Genomic DNA, 18,717 nt, shown 5'->3' with positions numbered 1-18,717 from the left:
TTTGGGTGTTGAGTTTGGGAAGTTCTTTATATATTTTGGATACTAACCCTTTATCCAATATGCCATTTGCAAATGTCTTTTCCCATTCTGTTGGTTGCCTTTTAGTTGATTGTTTCCTTCGCAGTGCAGAAGCTTTTTATCTTGATGAGGGCCCAATAGTTTGTTTTTGCTTTTAATTCCCTTGCTTTTGGATATGTCGAGCAAGAAATTACTGCAGCTAGAGTCAAAGAGTTTGCCTGTTTCTCCTCTAGGATTTTGATGGTTTCCTGTCTCACATTTAGGTCTTTCATCCATTTTGAGTTTATTTTTGTGTATGGTGTAAGAAAGTGGTCTAGTTTCATTATTCTGCATGTTGCTGTCCAGCTCTCCCAGCACCATTTGCTAAAGAGACAGTCTTTTTTCCCTTGGATACTTTTTCTTGCTTTGCCAAAGACTAGTTGGCCATATATTTGTGGGTCCAATTCTGGGTCCTCTATTCTATTCCATTGGTCTGTGTGTCTGTTTTTGTGCCAATACCATACTGTCTTGATGATTACAGCTTTGTAGTAGAGGCTAATGTCTGAAATCATGATGCCTCCCACTTTGGTTTTCTTTTTCAACATTACTTTGGCTTTCAACATTCCGGGTCTTTTGTGGTTCCATACAAATTTCAGGATTGTTCTAGCTTTCAGAATTTCCATTTTGTTTTTCAATGCTGTATCAAAACTTCAGCTTGTGTAGTCTTTCACCTTATAAATGAGTCTTCTTCAGGTGCACCTGAGCCTGCACATGTTGTCTATTCTGAAGCCCATGGGAATGGCATCATTGCTTCTCACATTGATTTTAGTATTTTCATCTCACCCATCACCAACTAGTGTACGGTACAACACCTAACAGTTTAAAAATATTATTTATACACATCACTGCCCTCTAGTGCCCAGAATGACTTTTTCCAGTAATCTGCTTAACTTCTACCTTTGATGTAAAAACAAAATCTAGTTACTGATCCACCAGGAGAAAAACCTTTTGCCAGGAAAAGTGAGTTGATCCCTCCAATTACACTTGATCTCATCTTCCTGATCAAAGCATCTAGCTGTAGAACCGCTCTATAAAGCTACAGAGCAGAAATGGATGCTGTACTACAGATTATGTTATGTCGGCTGCATTGGGGATGATCACTCAGTACTAACACATTAAGCGCATTTCCTCTTTAGTACCCCTCAATTTTTTTTTTTTGATACTGTTTAATTTTCACTACCCCTCAACTCTTTTAAGAATTTGGCCTCCAGTGTTCCTTATACATTTTATTTCTTACAATATGTTTACAATAAGCATGTATTATTTATAAAGGGGAGAATCCACAGTATTTTCAAGGGAGGGAGAAAATAATCTGGATTATCAAAACAAATTTTGCATTCAAACTAGTCCAGGTTTAAACTGATTGACATCCTGAAAAATTAGCTTGTCATCTGTTTAGTTGTGGGCCAGTTTGCTTTAAACTGAGGAGAATCTGTAACCTCAGTGACAGGGGAAAATGGATGACAACAGTGGCTACTTTACAGGCTAGACCTGGTACTTAGAGATTTGCATCTATCATCTCCAACAATTCTGTGTGGTAGGTGTCCTTATCCTCGTTTTATACATGAGATTGACAGAGTTTACATAAATGAGTCCAAGTGTGTGCATAAGCCGTTCTCCAATAACAGGAAAACCATCTGGAAGACAAATACCACTGATGATGGAACAAGGTGCCATCGTGGTATAAACGGGAACAAATACAATAAACTCTGACCTGGAAACTACTCAACAGGATCTAAGAATGCTGACTGGTAGAAGGTAGGTGTTCAAAGATGACCTGACTTCTGTTGTTGTCCTCAATAATTAAATGCTAGTTATAAATTAAGTGAGGAATTTACTCTCCACAGACACAGGCAGGTTTGTGTTATCCAAATGTATATCTAACTAGATGTGAAATCCTAAAAGTAGAACCTTCAGCTAAATAACCTTCCCAATAATTTTTCAATTTTAAAAACCTAGACAGATGATGAATATACTCAAGTCTGAGTGAAGCATAAAACTGGATTGGACAGAGGACTTTTGCACACCCCTCTCCCTGCTCCCCTTCCCCAACTCAGGCTTCTGGGTCTATAAGCCATCCTTCAGTGAAGAGCAGCAAAACCTATTTTCCTCAGAGGCTCCTCACGAACAGTACCACTAGCACCTGAACATGCATCTTTACACACGTTTCAGGATTTGGGAGTTTCTGGGACCATAACTTTAACCAAGCCTTCCATAACAGTCTTTTTACTTTCTATTACAAAACACGACACTGCAATAACAGCAATGAACCGCTTTAGCTTTCTCACTTCTGCGGAAGCTAAAACAACTTCTCCAACATATAAAGGGGCTGGAAAGCTAATTTCCTGTGAAAGTAAAACACAGCCTGGCCCTGGCATTTTAGTTCCCAGGAGAGCTGAAATAAGCCCATTGATCAAAACTCCATGTACAATTGTCTTTCCAAACTTGGTGTGTTTTGCAAACTCTTCATTTAAATGCAAAGGATTGACATCCCCCGTTAATTCTGAGAAGGCGGCCACGTCCCTCTGTGTGAAGGCCCTGGTGAGTTCAGCATGGTCTCCAACTCGGACATGCATCTGCTCAATGTGCCACCTACTTGGCACTTGCCGGCTCAGGCAGATTCTCCTCTGAAGCCCACCCCACCAAAGACGATAGCTGCAAGTTACTGGGAACATCTTCAGCACTGTCAAAGTCCAGCAATCGGAGCTTTTTGACTGCTTCAGTCTTCAGATGTGATTCTGGCATCAAAAAGTACCTTTTGAGAGCAGAGGAATGTTTCTGACATTGAAGACTATTCAATCCAACACTAGCTCCCTACTGTTACCAGATAAGGCAAGAAGAAATGGAGAAACCTGTAAGAGAAAGAAAAAGTTAAGGAAATATTGGGAAAAGACTGCAATGAAACACGGGGCATGTGGAAACATGCCTAATTTCATGGGGTAAGCAAAGCTGATGCAGCAGCATTCTAAAGAGCATCCTTAGAGGTGGCCTTAGATAAATAAGTGATAGTAAGTTCAGAAACAGTGTTCCAATATTTAAGGCACTAGGCATTAAGCAATAAATGAAAAGTTAAGACTTTTCCACAAGAGCTCTAAGTTTCATCCCCAAACATCTCCCATAAAATCTAAAATCTAAGTGCTCTGTCTCACACTTCCAGAAGCAACAAAGTCCTTATCCCTCCCCACCACTTCCAGCTGAATAGTGTCAGCCATACTAGATTTATGCAGGCACAAAAATGGAACATGTATTAAAAAGCAGTTTCATCCCTACTCAACCTGGTTTGGAATATGTGAAGGAATGGGCTTTACCTGAATCACTCTGAAAGCACATTTCTTGCCTTTATAGGATCCCAACAGAGTCAAAGAGCTCCACAATTTTACAAGACCACTGTGGAAAGATCAAGAATGCATAAAGATTTGTCGCGGTGACATCTCCCTAGTACTTTCATGACGGTCCAGGCAGTTAAATTAGGTCCAGAAAACCTAATTTAAATGAGAAAACTTCAAAAGTAAAAGCACAATATGTTATAGGCAGAGAATACAATGAACCTCAATTAGGAATTTTTAAAAAAATTTTTATTTAAGTAATCTTTACACCCAATGTGGGGCTCGAACTTATGACCCCTAGATCAAGAGTCGCATGCTCCTCAGACTGAGCCAGCCAGGAGCCCCGGGAATGTTTCTAAAATACACATCTCTGAGTTTGCAACCATGACCATCAATTGGGAAACACTACAATTGTAAGCAAATCATGAGTTTTCCTCTGTATAGTGTAAGCTCGGTGGATGAATGTTCATATCCTTCCCAGTTTAAACTTCTAAAAGCTGCTCAGGGTTCACAATGACAAAACTCTTCTCATACTGAGAGGAGAGCATTTTTGCTATATTTCTCCACTCATCTCTCTGCTCTGTTATACCACAAATATGCCACCATCTGTTGTACCTGCTACATATCCTCAAGATGGCTGACAAGGTCTTTTCTTCGTAGGTCAGGATGTCCAAGGGTAAGGCTGCATCAACCTAGGTATGGAATAATACTATTAGGAGACTACTGTCATCATTAATCTTTATTCTTTTAAGTAATCTCTATGCCCAGTGTGGGGTCTGAACTCATAACCCTGAGATCAGGAGTCGCATGCTCCTCCAACTGAGCCAGCCAGGTGCCCCTGTCATCACCATTCTTAAAGTCTAATAACTAATCCTGTCAACTGCTTTTCTCCTCCAAAAAAACAGTATTTAGTAGTGGTGTAGTACCGGTCCTGCTTCTTTACAATTCCCTGTCTGGAATGTTCTTCTTGTACCTCTTCATACTGCTAGTGACTCTTCACCTTTCAAGTCTTTGTTTAAACTGTCCTATCCCTGGGAGCTGGGTCAGTTGGTGGAGCATGAGACTTTCAATTTCAGGGTCATGAGTTCAAGCCCCACATTGGGCACGAAGCCTACTTAATAAAAGGTCTCGGGGCGCCTGGGTGGCTCGGTCGGTTAAGTGTCTGACTTCGGCTCAGGTCATGATCTCACCGTCTGTGAGTTCGAGCCCCGCGTCGGGCTCTGTGCTGACAGCTCAGAGCCTGGAGCCTGTTTCGGATTCTCTGTCTCCCTCTCTCTCTGCCCCTCCCCTGTTCACGCGCTGTCTCTCTCTGTCTCAAAAATAAATAAACGTTAAAAAAAAATTAAAAAAAAATAAAAAATAAAAAAATAAAAATAAAAGGTCTCATCCCTGATTCTCAAGCTTAAGCTCCATTGCTTGGTATGCTCTTTCACATATAGGAACCACATACTTCCTCGCATAATATTCATCATTCTTGCCAGTAACTGTTCAACAGAGTTTTCTACTAAAATAATCAAGACTATTCATCGATGAGGCAGATGCCCTGTCTGTTCATGGCTACATCCTCAGGAACCAGGTATTATATCTGCCATATAGAAGGAATAGTTTTTCCTTGAACTTTTTATTTTGAAAAATTAAAGTCACAGGAGGTTGCAAAGAAATTTACAGGAAGGTTCTACGCACCCTTCAAAGCCTCCCCCAGTAGTACAATATCAAAACCAAAAATCTAGTATCGACCAGTTTATTCAGATTTTACCAGTGACATACGCACTCATTTTTGTGTATTTGTGTGTGTGCGTGTTTATGTGTGTACTTCTACGCAATTTTACCACATAAGTAGTTTCATGCAACCACCAGCACAATCAAGATAAAGAATTATACCATCACCACAGGGCTTGCTCCTTCTACCTCTTTTTAGTCACAGCCACTCCTCCCCCCAACCCCTAACCACTAATCTTTCTCCAGATTATATAACTGTTATTTCAGGAGCATTACATACATGGGATCACCTGACTGTTACTTTTTGGAACTAGCTTTTCACTTAACATAATTCTCTGGAGATTCAGTTACACTACTGCATATATCTATAGTGTGTTTCTTTTTATTATCGAGTATATTCCATGGTATGAACATTTAACTACTCACCCACTGAAGGACATCTGGCTAACTTCTGCTTTTGGGCTCTTACAAACAAAGCTGCTATAAGCACTCACATACGAGTTCTGTGCAAACACTAGTAAGTTTTTACTTCTCTGGGACAAATGCCCAGGTGTGTAACTGCTGGGTAGTACAGTAGCTGCATGTTTAATTTTTTCTTTTACAAATGGTGTTCCAAAGTGGCCGTGCCGTTTTACATTCCCGCTAGCAATGCATGAGTGATCCAGTTTCTCTGCATCCTTGCCAGCATTTAATGTTATCACTATCTATAAAATTTCAGTTGTTCTGCCAGGTGTGTAGTGATATTTCATCGTGTATTTTTTTAAAAATTTTTTTAATGTTTATTTATTTTTGACAGAGAGAGAGACAGAGCATGAATGGGGGAGAGGCAGAGAGGGAGACACAGAATCCAAAGCAGGCTCCAGGCTCTGAGCTGTCAGCACAGAGCCTGACGCGGGGCTCGAACTCACAGACTGTGAGATCATGACCTGAGCCGAAGTCGGGTGCTCAACCGACTGAGCCACCCAGGCACCCCACTCATCGTGTATTTTTTAAAATATTTTTTTAATTTGAGAGAGAGAGAGAGCAAGCAGGGGAGAGGGGCAAAGGGAAAAAGAAAGAGAATCCTAAGTAGGCTCTATACTCAGTGCAGGGCCTGACAGAGGCTAGATCCCACGACCCTGGCATCATGACCTGAGACAAAATCAAGAGTCGGATGCTCAATCGACTGAGCCACCCAGGTGCCCCTGTTTTTAATTTGCATTTCCCTAATGGCTAACAATGCTGAACTATTCATTCATGTGCTTCTTTGCCAATGGTACATCTTTTTTAGTGAAATGTCTATTCATGTCTTTTGCTCATTTTCTTTTTGTTATTTATTTTGAGAGCAAGCGAGCATGTGCCTGACCGGGGGGGAGGGGCAGAGAGAGAGGGAGAGAGAATCCCAAGCAGGCGCCACACTGTCAGCATGGAACCCGACACAGAGCTCGAACCCACAAACCATGAGATCACAATCTGAGCCAAAATCAAGTCGGACCCTTAACCAACTGAGCCACCCAAGTGCCCCTGCTCATTTTCTAATTGCAATGTTTGGTTTCTCACTATTGAGTTTTGAGAGTTCTTTTCATATTCTAGATATGCAGGTTGCAAATAGTTCCCCCAGTCTGTAATATGTCTTTTTATCCCTTAACTGAGTCTTTTGTGGAGTATATGTTTTTAATTTTAATGAGATGCTTACCAGATGGGTTTGATAAAACATATGAATCAGAAAGTAATTTTCTGAGTCATCTGCCTTTGTTCTCTCTCAAAATTCTACTATTTTCAAGAGAATGCTAAAAGAGGACTACTCAATGTGCTGGTCTGTGATAAAATAAGAGGCTGTATCACAATGTAAATCAACAAGATTGCTAAGCACATTGTTTAGTTCAGCTGTTCTTTTATTTTTTTTTAGTAATCTCTACACCAATGTGGAGCTCGAATTCACAACCCCACGATTAAGAATCACATGCTCCTCTGATGGTTTCAGCTCAATTTTTCACATAAGGAGACTTTCTCAGTAAAGGAAGTGGTGTGCTGATTCTGCTGCGAGCCACAAATCTTCACAATGGGCAAAAAAACTATCTGCAGGTTGCAGATCTGGACCATACCATGAGTAGTATTGGCCTAAAACAAACATTTGTCTAACAAGTTCCTCATCAAACAGAAGGCATATTAGAACAAACCTACCCAAAGTATATTTCTGAAAGTCCACTTCTGCAATTTCAAATATGGTTACAGTTCTAAAAAAGTATTTGGAAAAGCACCATTTTAGTATCTCTTACAAAGATCTAAGGAGTGTTCAATCTACTAAGTGATTCATACCTCCCCAAACAGGTCCTTCAAGGCTGAAATAAGCAGCTGTTTGAACTGTGCAACATTCAGTCCAACCCCATGGTCTTGAAATTCTCTGTAATAACATTAAAAAGGAAAAAATGTATTTCATACTATTCAGACTCATAAAAAAGTAATCAAAAGTAGAACTTAGGAAACTGAACTTACAGACACACTTTCATATAGTGGTGCTCAGAGGGATTTTTGTAAACTATTCTTTCATATGTAGTGGCTGGAGCTGGCATCTTTTCCAACACTGACCACATCTAGAAATCAAGTCAAGAGAGCTAGAAGTTAGCAAGGTACAAGCTATTTTTCACTTTTTTAATGACAATCTGACCCATCTTTATTTTTTTAAGTAAGCTCTACACCCAATGTGGGGTTTGAACTCACAATCCCAAGATCAAGAGTCACATACTTTACCAACTGAGCCAGCCAGGTATCTGACTCATTTGATTTTTAAAAGAACTCCTAGTATAGTGGGGTGCCTCAGTGGCTCAGTCAGTTCAGCATCTGACTTAGCTCAGGGCATGATCTCAGAGTTCACAAGTTTGAGTCCCATGTTGGGCTCTGTGCTGACAGCTCAGAGCCTGGAGCCTGCTTCGGACTGTATGTCTCCCTCTCTATCTGCCCCTCCCCTGCTTGTGCTCACACTTGCTCTCTCTCTCTCTCTCTCTCGAAAATAAATAAATAAACTTAAAAAAAAAAATAAGATAAAAGAACTCCTAGTAGAGTAACTAATCTAATTCTGGTCAAACCAAAGTTACCCAGACAGACACAAAGTTTCCAGATTTTATATATGCCAGACCATTGTACTCTTAAATTCTAATGACATAATCCCAATGAACGTTTATCATCACTTAGTACCTAGCTCTATGCTAAACGCTTCACATACTTTAGGTCATAAGTCTTCAAAATGATCCCACGAGGTAAAAGCTATTATCACTCCCATTTTTGGGAAGAGGACATTGAGGCTTAGCAAAGAGAGGGAACACTTGCCCAAGGGCACACAGATTCCAATGGCTCCTGAGTCCTCTCAAGACCACTCTAGTAGGATGTCTCTCTTTTATTTTTGAGAGACAGAGAGAGAGAAAGAGCAAGCAAGGGAGGGGCAGAGAGACAGAATCCAAAGCAGGCTTTAGGCTCTGAGCTATCAGCATAAAGCCTGACACGGAGCTCTAACTCATGAGCTGTGCAATCATGACCCAAGTTGAAGTCAGGCGCTTAACCAACTGGGCCTTCCAGGCACCCCTAGTATATCTCTTAAAAAAAAAAAAAAAAAAAAAATTGCATACAGGAATAAAATCTAGGATCTGAAGGCCCTCTTCTTGTTTACTCTCAGTCCACACAGTACATGAGCAGGAGAATGAGGGGTGGTAGTTCTGCTGTCCCATCACATGCTGGGTTTGCCTGTTGTCTGTCTGGAAGCCATGTCTGCACAGGGCTATTTCGCAAACCCACAAAAGACCAAGCTTAAACAGCAAGGGGTTTAAGAGGAACTCCTGGAATGGACCTCGATGTCATTCCTAACAGATTTGGATCTTTCAAGAACACAGAACATGCTGATCCCCCTGTGGAGAATCCCTGTCCTTGGCTCCACTCCCACCTCACTCTCCCTCTGCATAGCCCCTACTCATTCTTTGAATTTTAGCTTACAGGTTACCTCCTCTTCTCGGAGTTTCACCTCAAGGAGGCCTTCCTTGACACCCTGTTCTAAGTTAGATTCCCTTGTTATGCAACCTCTTAATACTGTTTAATATCTGGTTCTCCACTAAAGGAACCAGGAAACTGAGGTCCAACCAAGGAAAGGGATTTAGCAAAGGTCATAAAGCTCTAAACCAGCATTTACAAAAACCTATGCATCAGGCTTAGTTCCTACTACTCCTAGATGATATCCCCAGAGAAAATGACAAGTCAAGGTCAAGGAGCTATATCCAACCACCCACTTAATAGTTACTGTGTCTGGCGCCGAGTATGTATTCAATAAACACTTACTGAATGGTGATGTCTTAGGCCTATATGTTCAAGGCTATCTTCTGTTTCAACACTGCAGAAATAACTACCTGATGATTCTTTCCCAATCATTAGAATCTTCCCTGACTAGAAGAACAGGAAGAATCACTTCATTCGTTGTCTCATACATGATAGGTGTTTTTTAAGAGTTACTATCAGCCTTGATAGAGTTGGCTGCCTGAGGTAGGGGAATGAGATTGGGGCCTGGGGCTCAGGCTGTCAAGAACAATGAAGACTTAAGGAGTATTCTGGAAATGGACCGTGATAATGGTTGCACAGCAATGTTAACATACACTTAAAAGTGATAAATTTTATGTCATATATATTTTACCAAAAAAGACTTAAGGAACAAGTGTTTACTGAGCAGTCACCTCCACATAGCCTGAGCTTCAGGGTCAGTGACAGTATTGCCCTCTGCAGGTTATCCTGATATTAAAGGAGAGGATGTCAGGTAGCCCTTCATACAGCCTGGCATATCCATCAGGCTCAGCACCATGAAAGCACTTCCACAGCCATTGCTATCATAATCTTTGAAGCCAGACTTTGTAATGGCTGCAAGGATGCTCATCAAATGACCTACTAGTAACAGATGTCCCTACTTCCACCTGCTTCGCCCCAGCACCTCCCAATCTAGTTTCTACAGAGCCAGGATGAGTCAATTAAAAGCTATTCAAGCCGCGGCCATTTCTCTGCTCAAAACCTTGCAACGGTTCCCATTTTACTCAGAGTAAAGCTAAAGGACCTACCGGTCCTGCAAGGCCTTACCTGATTTGTACTCCTGCCTCCTCCAACCGCTCTGATCTCATGTCCTACCATACTCCCCTACTCAACCCCTTCCACCAGAGGCCTCCTAGCTCTTTCTCATACACCATTTCTCTCCCGCCTCTGCGCCTGGCTCCTAGCTTTAACGCAGGCTGGGAATACTCTTTTTCCAGGTAGCCAGGTGGCTCGCTCCCTTGCTTCCTTCATGGCTTTGATCAACTCTCCCCCCTCGCTTTGGTCTGGTGGTTATCTAATACGGCAACCCCTCCAGGCTCCTGCTCTAGTTTTTTCTCATAGAACTTACTACGCCTCTAACACAACTACGTAACTCATTTATTCTCTGCTTGTACTTCCCTCCTCCACCCCAACATAACGTACACTCTGCAAGAAACAGGAATATCTTGTTCAATACTGTTTCTCAAGAATCAAAAACTGCATCACACACAGTACACATTAAATACTTAAGGCTGGGGCCAAATCAGTCATTAAAGAAAAAAAAAAAAGCTCAATCATGCACTGTTGGGCACTTCGGTTGTTTTCAACTTTCTTCGACCACCATCCGCCACTTATTTAACGCCCACCTGGCGCCGGGCGCATGCGCTCTGCACACATGGTCCCGCTCGCTCCTCGCAGCCACCATCCCCTACCGAGACCCCGCAGCACAAACCCCCAGGGAGGTGCGCGGCGGAACCTCCCCAGCCGCACAGTGTCCTAAACCCCAGCAGATAGGTACTTCAGAGTGCCATGCGCCGCCCGCCGCAACTCCCGTCTTGCGCACGCGCGCCTGGCGCACACGTCCTAGCGTCAACAGCGTGGCCGACTGAGTCCGATCCCGGCGAACAACCGCTCTGCTATGGTCTTCCACTTTTCTGCTCTCGGTCGGACTAACCTGGCGCCTTCCTGAATCCCGTTCCTTGCAAGACTCTGCCAAAGCTCGGAGCTCCCCCGCAGAGGCCACACCCTGGGCCCGGGAAACTCCGGGGATGTTTACGTTTGGCTCCTGTTCCGCCCTCCGGAAGCGTGACGTCTAGGCGCGGATATGACGTCACCGCGCGGAGTTCTCCTAAGAACCTAGGGATAAATCGTGATCGGTAGCTGAGACTGGCCGAGCTCAGTGCCCCCTGGTGCTCACTCCAGAGAATGCTCTATGAGCGAATGTCTGAATGGGGTTGGGACTCCGGATGTGTTTATTCGGTCCGGGAGCTCGCTTCATAGTCATTCATTTATGCATGCGTTCATTCATTCAACTTTATATATAGCAGCTCTTCTGCTGAGCATCTGTCAAGCACTCCAAGGACGCTCTCAATGTCCCTTGTGGCTCCCAGCATACAGTAGTGTATCTATCTGAGTTGGTCCAGATGGTCCTGTCTTCAAATTTAAGCCAGGTTTCATCTGTGCATTTATTCAATAAGTACTTGCTGAGCCCAGCAAGTACTTTTGGCCCCGTACCCGTAAAACAAATAGTGTTTATATTTAATAATTAATAATAATAATAATAGATGATAATTATCAAGTATTTTCTTTGGGCCAGGTGCTATGAAAAAAAACTTTTCAGATGTTATTTCGGGGAACTCTCACACAATCCCAAAGTAGCTATTATTATGATCATCCCCATTTTAAAGGGGTAGAGACTGCGGCAAAAGAGGCTGTTACTTGCCCAAGATCACATGTTTATAACTAGTGAGCAGATGGTCTGACTCCAGATGGTGCTCTCCATACTGCACCGTGCCACCACCAGTTGTGTGTTATGAGTCAGGAGTGCGTGGGGGAGAGGGGCTGGGGCTGCCATAACTTGAGTATGAGCCCCATGAGGATGGGGATGGTATTGTTTGTGTTGGCTCACCACAGCATTCCCCTGCCTGACACTCAACGTATGTTTAGTGAATGCAGTAATTCATAGATGGGTGTGCTAATTCTACTTCCTTTGGGGGCAAAGGGTTGCCCTGCACAGCCAAAACTGAGCCTGAGTCAGTTGAGACCTTCTCTCTTAATGTCTTTTCTAAAAATTCCACTGTCTGCTATTTCCCGAAACTTCAGTCTTTGGCTATTGTCGTGTTCTGCAGTCCTGCAGCTTCTGCTTCCCTTCCTTCTCCCCTCAGAGGAGATAGAACTTGTTCCAGATGGGGGGAGAGATAGAGGAAATCAACACAGACCCCACAGCCAGTGGTGTTTTCTTTTTCTTTTTCTCTTTCTTTCTTTCTTTCTTTCCTTTCTTTCTTTCTTTTCTTTCTTTTTCTCTTTCTTTCTTTCTTTCTTTCTTTCTTTCTTTCTTTCTTTCTTTCTTTCTTTCTTTCTCTTTCTCTTATAAAGTTTATTTATTTTGAGAGAGAGAGAGAGAGTGCCCGTGCACAAGATTGGGGGGGGGGGGGGCAGAGAGAATCCCAAGCAGGGTCTGTACTGTCAGTGCAGATCCTGATTCGGGGCTCGAACTCATGAACCACAAGATCATGACCTGAACTGAAATCAAGAGTTGGCCTTAACCGACCGAGCCACCCAGGTGCCCCTGGTATGAGTTTCTGAAGTGTCCTTCCAGAGATACAGTAGGGGGGCTTTCCCTTTGTAACAATATATCTGAACATCACTCCTAATCATAACACACAAGCCTGTCTCGGTCTTTATAAAAGTTGCCTAGCATTGCACTGGTGGCGTCAGTTGGCTCAAGATGGCCATTCTGGACACTCTGTTTCTGACACGTCAGAGCAAAGTTGTTGGGGATCTGAGAGTATTTTATGTTCCTGGAAGTGATGGCAGCTGAGAAAGAGCTGAGTCCATACTTCCCCTCTTCTGCTGTGTTCTTCAGCTCCCCTTCCTGCCTTGTAAACTGCTGCCAAGAGTGGCTTTTACTAAAACTTTCATAACTTTAGGAAGAGAAGTCAAGAGAGAGGCCCAAGTAGGATCATAGCCACAAATCTCCATCAGCCTCATGGGAATCATATCCACTCATGTCAGCAGATGAAGAAGGTAGGACAAAGTGGGGTGCCTGGGTGGCTCAGTCCATTAAGCGTCTGACTCGGTTTCACTCAGGTCATTTCACAGTTTTGTGAGTTCAAACCCGCATTGGGATCTGCGCAAAGTCTGCTTGGGAGTCTCTCTCTCCCTCTCTCTCTGTTCCTCCCCCACTCACACTCTCTCTCAAAAATAAATTAAAAAAAGAAAAAGAAAGAAAGGAAAGGAAAATGTAGGACAAAGGAAGTGAAAATGACTAGAAGCTAAAGGCTATGGAATGACAGCTGTTGTTTCCATTTAGGGAGACCTGCCAAGTACCAGATTGCTTGCTTACATTATCCTATCTACCCTGCAATGTCACTATTATTATTGCCTTCACAGATTAAAAAAAAAAAAAAAAGTAGAATAAGCCATTTGCCTATGGTGATGAGAAGCCCCAGAACCCATGGGATGACACGGCTAGACGTTGCTCTTTGAGGCAACCCTGAGCATCATCTCCAAACAGGAAATACGAAAAGCGGGCATGTTTTTGAGTCCCCAGAGGCCGAGCATGAGATAGGAATCTTTGTGGAAGTAATTTATTGGGGGCAGCTCTCATGGGAAACCTGCGAGTGGGGGAGGAAAGCAGGATGGGGCCGGGGAAGAAGCTAAACAAAGCCATGGGTTCAGATGCAGCCCAACCTCAGGCTGATCCCACACGGAGCCCTGGAGCACAAGTGACACCAGCAAGCTTCCAGCCTTGGAGGCAAGGCGGCCAAGGCTTCATCACACTCCTCCCCGGTCACTGACTGCCAGCTGTAGGGTTGCCAGATTTAGCAAAGAAAAATAGTTGCCCAGTTAAATTTGAGTTTCAGATAAACAATGAGTAGGATATCCTTGTGCTAAGAAAGTATTCGTTGTTTGCCTGAAATTAAATTTAGCTGGGTATCCTGTATTTTGTCTGGCAACCCCAGGAGGTGAGAGGAAGAGGATGGGGCACAACCTCGAAGGAGCCTCCTGCCATCTGAGGGCGCTTCTCTGGGAGAAGGGCAGGTGTGTTTCCTCAGCAGCCAGTACTCCCAGCAGGTGGGGGGTGGGGGCAGCAGTCAGTACAGGGGATCTGGGAAGGACATCAGCAGCACACGCTGCAGGCAGGGACTCTGGGGGCAGCTCACCAGTCAAGGGTACAAAAGACCAGAAGCTCCTGCCCAGACTGTTAAGTCCAAACCACCCCCATCATCCAGGGGAGTGGCAGGACGGTCCCCGCCTCGGCCCTAATCTTGGCTGCTCTCTGAGGATGTTTTTGCTCCTTCCCAGTCAGTCTCCTACTTGTGTTGGGGCTGGAGCAAGGGCCAGATTATTTAACTTTGTCTCACCCAGAATTTCTGAAATGTATTTAAATGATAGAGGAAGCTTTCCTTACAAGTGACCTTAGAAATCCCTAATAAAAGGCTCTAGGACCTTAGGAAGAGAGAATGTGGGGAGAGGACAACCACCTTGTAATTAAGCAGCCTGTTTCTGGAGGGGCCCAAGAGGCTTTCTTAAAATTCAGAGATCCTCTCTGAGAGATTCATCGTGTTCCTACAAAGTACACCCTCTCTGTACCCCCCTTTCCTTAGAGGGCTCTGCATCCCCATTCCAGGAACCAGGGGGATCTGTGGGTTCTGACCTACAGGAGTCCCAAAACATAGAGGTAAGTGAAAAGAGCAAGCAGGGGGTGCGGGGTGGCAACCGTAATGTCCAACAGGACCCATTTATGTAAAAGCCAAACAAACCATCAATAAACCAGCTGTAGGGTCTTTTCTGGTTATACATATGTGTGTATAAGAATATTTTTTAAACACTCATTTTTAAATTTGTTTTAAAGTGACAGGTCATTATTCTTATAATTTAACAATTGTCAAACAATTTTATAATTGCTTATAAAATTAAATAATTTTCTAATTGTCAAATGAAAGTCAGGACTGCCCCTTATAGTCACAAGAGGGAGCCATGGACCACACCTGTGTTTATGCCTCTCTTCCCACCTTGGAAGAACAGACTCTTCCTCAAGATGCCCCTTCTTATCCCCCAGTTCCTACCCCTCCAACCTCTACCCCAAGGCAGGAGAGAGGAAGCAGGGAATGGAGACCTACCATTCCTTATCCACAATTCTGAAATCCAAGAAAAGCATGGAAACCAAATCTTTCTTCATGTGGCACCCAACGCTTAATCTGAACAGAGGTGAAGTTTTTTATAGCTTTTGTCCCATTTAGTGCGGATATTCATACACTGCACAGCAGAAATGTCAATGCATTTGATCCTGTAAAGCAGTCCCAGACCCCACTGGGGATATTACATAATCTGTGGTATACACACCATAATACCTTTCTAAAATGGGAAAATTTCTCAATTTGGAATCACATCTGGCTCTTTGAGGTTTGGTAAGGGATTGTAGACCTATACTTACATCTATAGCTGCCACTTTCTGCCACTAAGAATCCTTCTTTCTTCTCCCATCCCCTGCTGGAGGGTGGAAATACCCTAGGTGTGCCCTAAAGTTCCTAGTCATTGCCTGGAGGGTATAGAGACCAAATATCCAACAAGCAATGAAGGAAAGGTTCCTCCAGGAGCCAAGGGAGGGGAGCCTTCCTGCTGCTGAAAGGAGTCATCTGATATCCTCTCCCTGACTGGGCTAACGACGGTCACACAAGACCCTGATTCCATCATAGGCAACCCCAGGCCCACATCCTGGTGACCTCCAGTCCAGAGAGCAGCAACGCTGGGCCCCAGAGCCCCAGGGGAGCTGGGGGTACAGAACAGCAGCCCTGCACCATCACCCTCTGGCTCTGACCTCAGCAGGTAATTTGAGGACATCTCTGCTGCCCCATCTGTGACCACTCCCACCTCCTCTCTACTTTTTCGCCTTCTTTCCAGGATGGAGGGTTTGTATGAACATCATCCAACTTTGGGGTGGATGGGAGTGAGGAGAGAAGCCACTGGTGAGAAAGCCCAGTCTGTATGGTTAAAGGAGTGATGCTGGAAGATATACAAGATGAGAGATCAGAAGAGCCAGGCTCCCAACTGTCAGGGGAGAGTGTATCTCTTTGTGCCTGCCTGCATGTGTGAAAGAGACAGACAGACAGATATGAGACAAATAAAGTGATGAAACACATGGGGGTGGGAGGTGGGGGAGGATAGGAGGAGAGACAGAGACAAAGAGTTAAAAAAACAAAACAAAACAAAACTACCAAACCTGGCCAAAGAGTATTTCAGCAAACATTTTTGGAATAGACCCAGTGAATTGCCACTTTTAATAAAACATTTCTCGATCTAAGACAGGAAGTCCCCAAAGCGGAAAGCTGGTATATGTGGATGTTAAAATTTATATCCATCATCTCAGAACAATGTTAATTAATCAACCGATGAATTGTCCAGAGATCAATATCCAGGGCTTGGAAAGTTAAATGAAGAACCTTAAGTCAGTATTTATGTTTAATTAAAACCTAAAAATTCTCTGAAGAGAGTGCAAAAGCCCTGGCTGGTATGAAGTCCAGGGAGTTGACCTTACCTTTCAAAGGGAGCCTGAACTGGTCCCAGGCAGAGCCTCCGGGCTGCCTCTGGAGTGGCAGCTAGGAACAGAGCTACATCAATCACCTGCTTTCCAAGCCTGACCCCAAGGGACAACAAACAATCAGAGGGGACTTCTCCCGTCCAGAAAACTGCTTTGGGCAAACAACACTGATGAACATTTCCAGTACGGCAGAGGGAAGGGGGTGTCAGCAAGAGGGAGTGAGTCCTTCCAGGGAGGGCATGACACCAGTCCTGGTTCTAAAAGAGACAGGGAGGAGATGAGCAGGCTGTCCCTTGAGGCACCCTTTGATGCCGCAATGTAAGTAAGCTTGTTTGCTGCCTGGCAGGAGGCTGGGCAATGGGATATACTTAACTATTTGCTGAGTGAACAACTGGGTCATCTTCCTCAGCAGGAGCCCCAGGTGTGGCCTCAGTGATCTGTGGCTGAAGCTGTCACACACTGTCTTAGTTCAGGTGAGCCAACAGGGCCCCAGGCTCTACTGGAAGTTGGGCCAGAGCTCCTGCCTGAACCAGTGAAAGCACAGTCACCTTCAATCATAAACCAAGAGGCTTCTCTATACTTGTTATCTGTGTGGCCTCGGGCAAGATTCTTCACCTCTTAGTGCCTCAGTTTCCTGGCTATACAATGGGCACAAGTTATAAGTACCTTTTAGGGGTGTGTGAAAGCTTGATAAAGTGATTCATGGAAAATACTTGGGAGAGCACCTGGTGCAGTCTTCCAGCTGGCCTGACCTACCTTATAATCTCCCTGTACTTTCTGGGAACTTCCTTTGGACAACGCAACAGATAAGGTTCTCTGGGATGGGGAATACTCACTGGGGTTCATATGGAAGGCAGACGATGGGCAGCACCATCAAACTGATGTGTTTCTTGCATCAGTCTCTCCTGACGCTGCCTCTGTGCTGTACAAGAAGCCAGACTGATGGCAAATTGAGTCCTAACCATGGCCTCTCCCTCAGCTTCCTCGATGCCTGCCCAGCAGGATCCAGCCCCGAGGGACCCACGCCAGACAGTGGGATGTAGAGCCTGCTTGTGATTCCTGGGGCTTTCCGTCGTCATTTCAGAAGCTTCTGGCAGTCTTTCAGGCAAGGCTGTGATGAGTAACCCTTTTCTTCTTTCCAAAACTCTCATTAAAGGCACCCACCACAATGCCCAGTGGGCTGTGGCTTGGGGGGCAACCAGCAAGTTCTTCATAATCGCAAAGGCAAAACGTCGGGTGCAAAGGGGAGCTGTGCTTTTCTGCTTTTGAGGCCTCCTAACATGGTGGGGCCAGAACTGCAGGCCCAGAGGAGAACCGTGAAAACCCACTTTTTAGGTTTGTCCAAATGACTCTTTCATATGCTCCGCTCAGCACTCCCAGTGGATGCTTCCCAGTGACAGAGAGGGAGGTGGGAGCTGCATCCCGCTGCAGACCCTGCCCACCATCCTCTTGGTGGGATGGACAGTACACATCTCTGCCCGGATGACCCCACTGAAGCAATTCTGGATGTGATCCTTAGCTGCCATCCACCGGGCATAACAATTCCTGCACCAATAGCGTTTCCCATCTGCAGTACTTTACTCCAGGCCTGGGGCTTCTTCGGCTACCCCAGGCACCTCCCCTCATCACGCAAACCCATCCAGACTAACCCCTTCCCCCAGGACTGCACCAAGTTCAGAATTCTTGGTGAATATGAAAGATTGGAATTGGCAGCATGTCTAAGATCTACTTTCTTTTCTATGTCATTGAATTTTGCTCTCACTTGTATTATTTCTATTTTTTTTCTAGGCTTATTTTTTATTTCTTTTTATGACTTCTTTTTAAGATTTTATTTTTATTATTTTTTAAATTGTCTTAGAGAGAGAGTGTGAGTGGGGAGAGGGCAGAGGAGAGAGAGAGAGAGAGAGAGAGAGAGAGAGAGAGAGAGAGAGAGAGAGAATCTCAAGCAGTTTCCACACTTAGCACAGAGCTTGATGCAGGGTTTGATCCCAGGACTCTGGGATCATGACCTGAGCTGAAATCAAGAGTCAGATGCTCAAATGACTGAGCCACCCA

General features: G+C 44.3%; 2 protein-coding genes across 3 annotated transcripts; both read right to left on the bottom strand.

Moving 5' to 3' along the window:
- Positions 1–1,268: 1,268 nt before the first annotated feature.
- On the bottom strand, positions 1,269–2,846 carry HTD2 (hydroxyacyl-thioester dehydratase type 2). The gene has a single exon (XM_019469947.2). The coding sequence runs from the start codon at positions 2,730–2,732 to the stop codon at positions 2,226–2,228; it is 507 nt and encodes a 168-aa protein (XP_019325492.1). The 5' UTR covers positions 2,733–2,846; the 3' UTR covers positions 1,269–2,225.
- RPP14 (ribonuclease P/MRP subunit p14) lies at positions 2,731–18,510 on the bottom strand. 2 transcript variants are annotated; one of them, XM_019469950.2, is made up of 7 exons: positions 17,499–18,510; positions 11,074–11,255; positions 7,578–7,675; positions 7,401–7,485; positions 3,999–4,075; positions 3,366–3,444; positions 2,731–2,909 (listed from the first exon to the last, which is right to left on the bottom strand). In XM_019469950.2, exons 3-7 carry the CDS (start codon positions 7,673–7,675, stop codon positions 2,853–2,855), a joined length of 396 nt encoding a protein of 131 aa, XP_019325495.1. In that variant the 5' UTR covers positions 11,074–11,255; positions 17,499–18,510; the 3' UTR covers positions 2,731–2,852. The 2 variants fall into 2 exon arrangements, with proteins under 2 accessions (XP_019325495.1, XP_019325494.1); XM_019469949.2 differs by lacking the exons at positions 11,074–11,255; positions 17,499–18,510 and adding an exon at positions 10,766–10,964.
- Between the last annotated feature and the right edge of the window lie 207 nt (positions 18,511–18,717).

The sequence above is a fragment of the Panthera pardus genome, unplaced genomic scaffold, assembly GCF_024362965.1.
Source record: "Panthera pardus isolate Hobbes unplaced genomic scaffold, ASM2436296v1 HiC_scaffold_8, whole genome shotgun sequence".
NCBI classification, from domain to species: Eukaryota; Metazoa; Chordata; class Mammalia; order Carnivora; family Felidae; genus Panthera; species Panthera pardus.
Note: the sequence above shows the minus strand (reverse complement) of the source record. Positions and strands in the feature narration are given on the sequence as shown.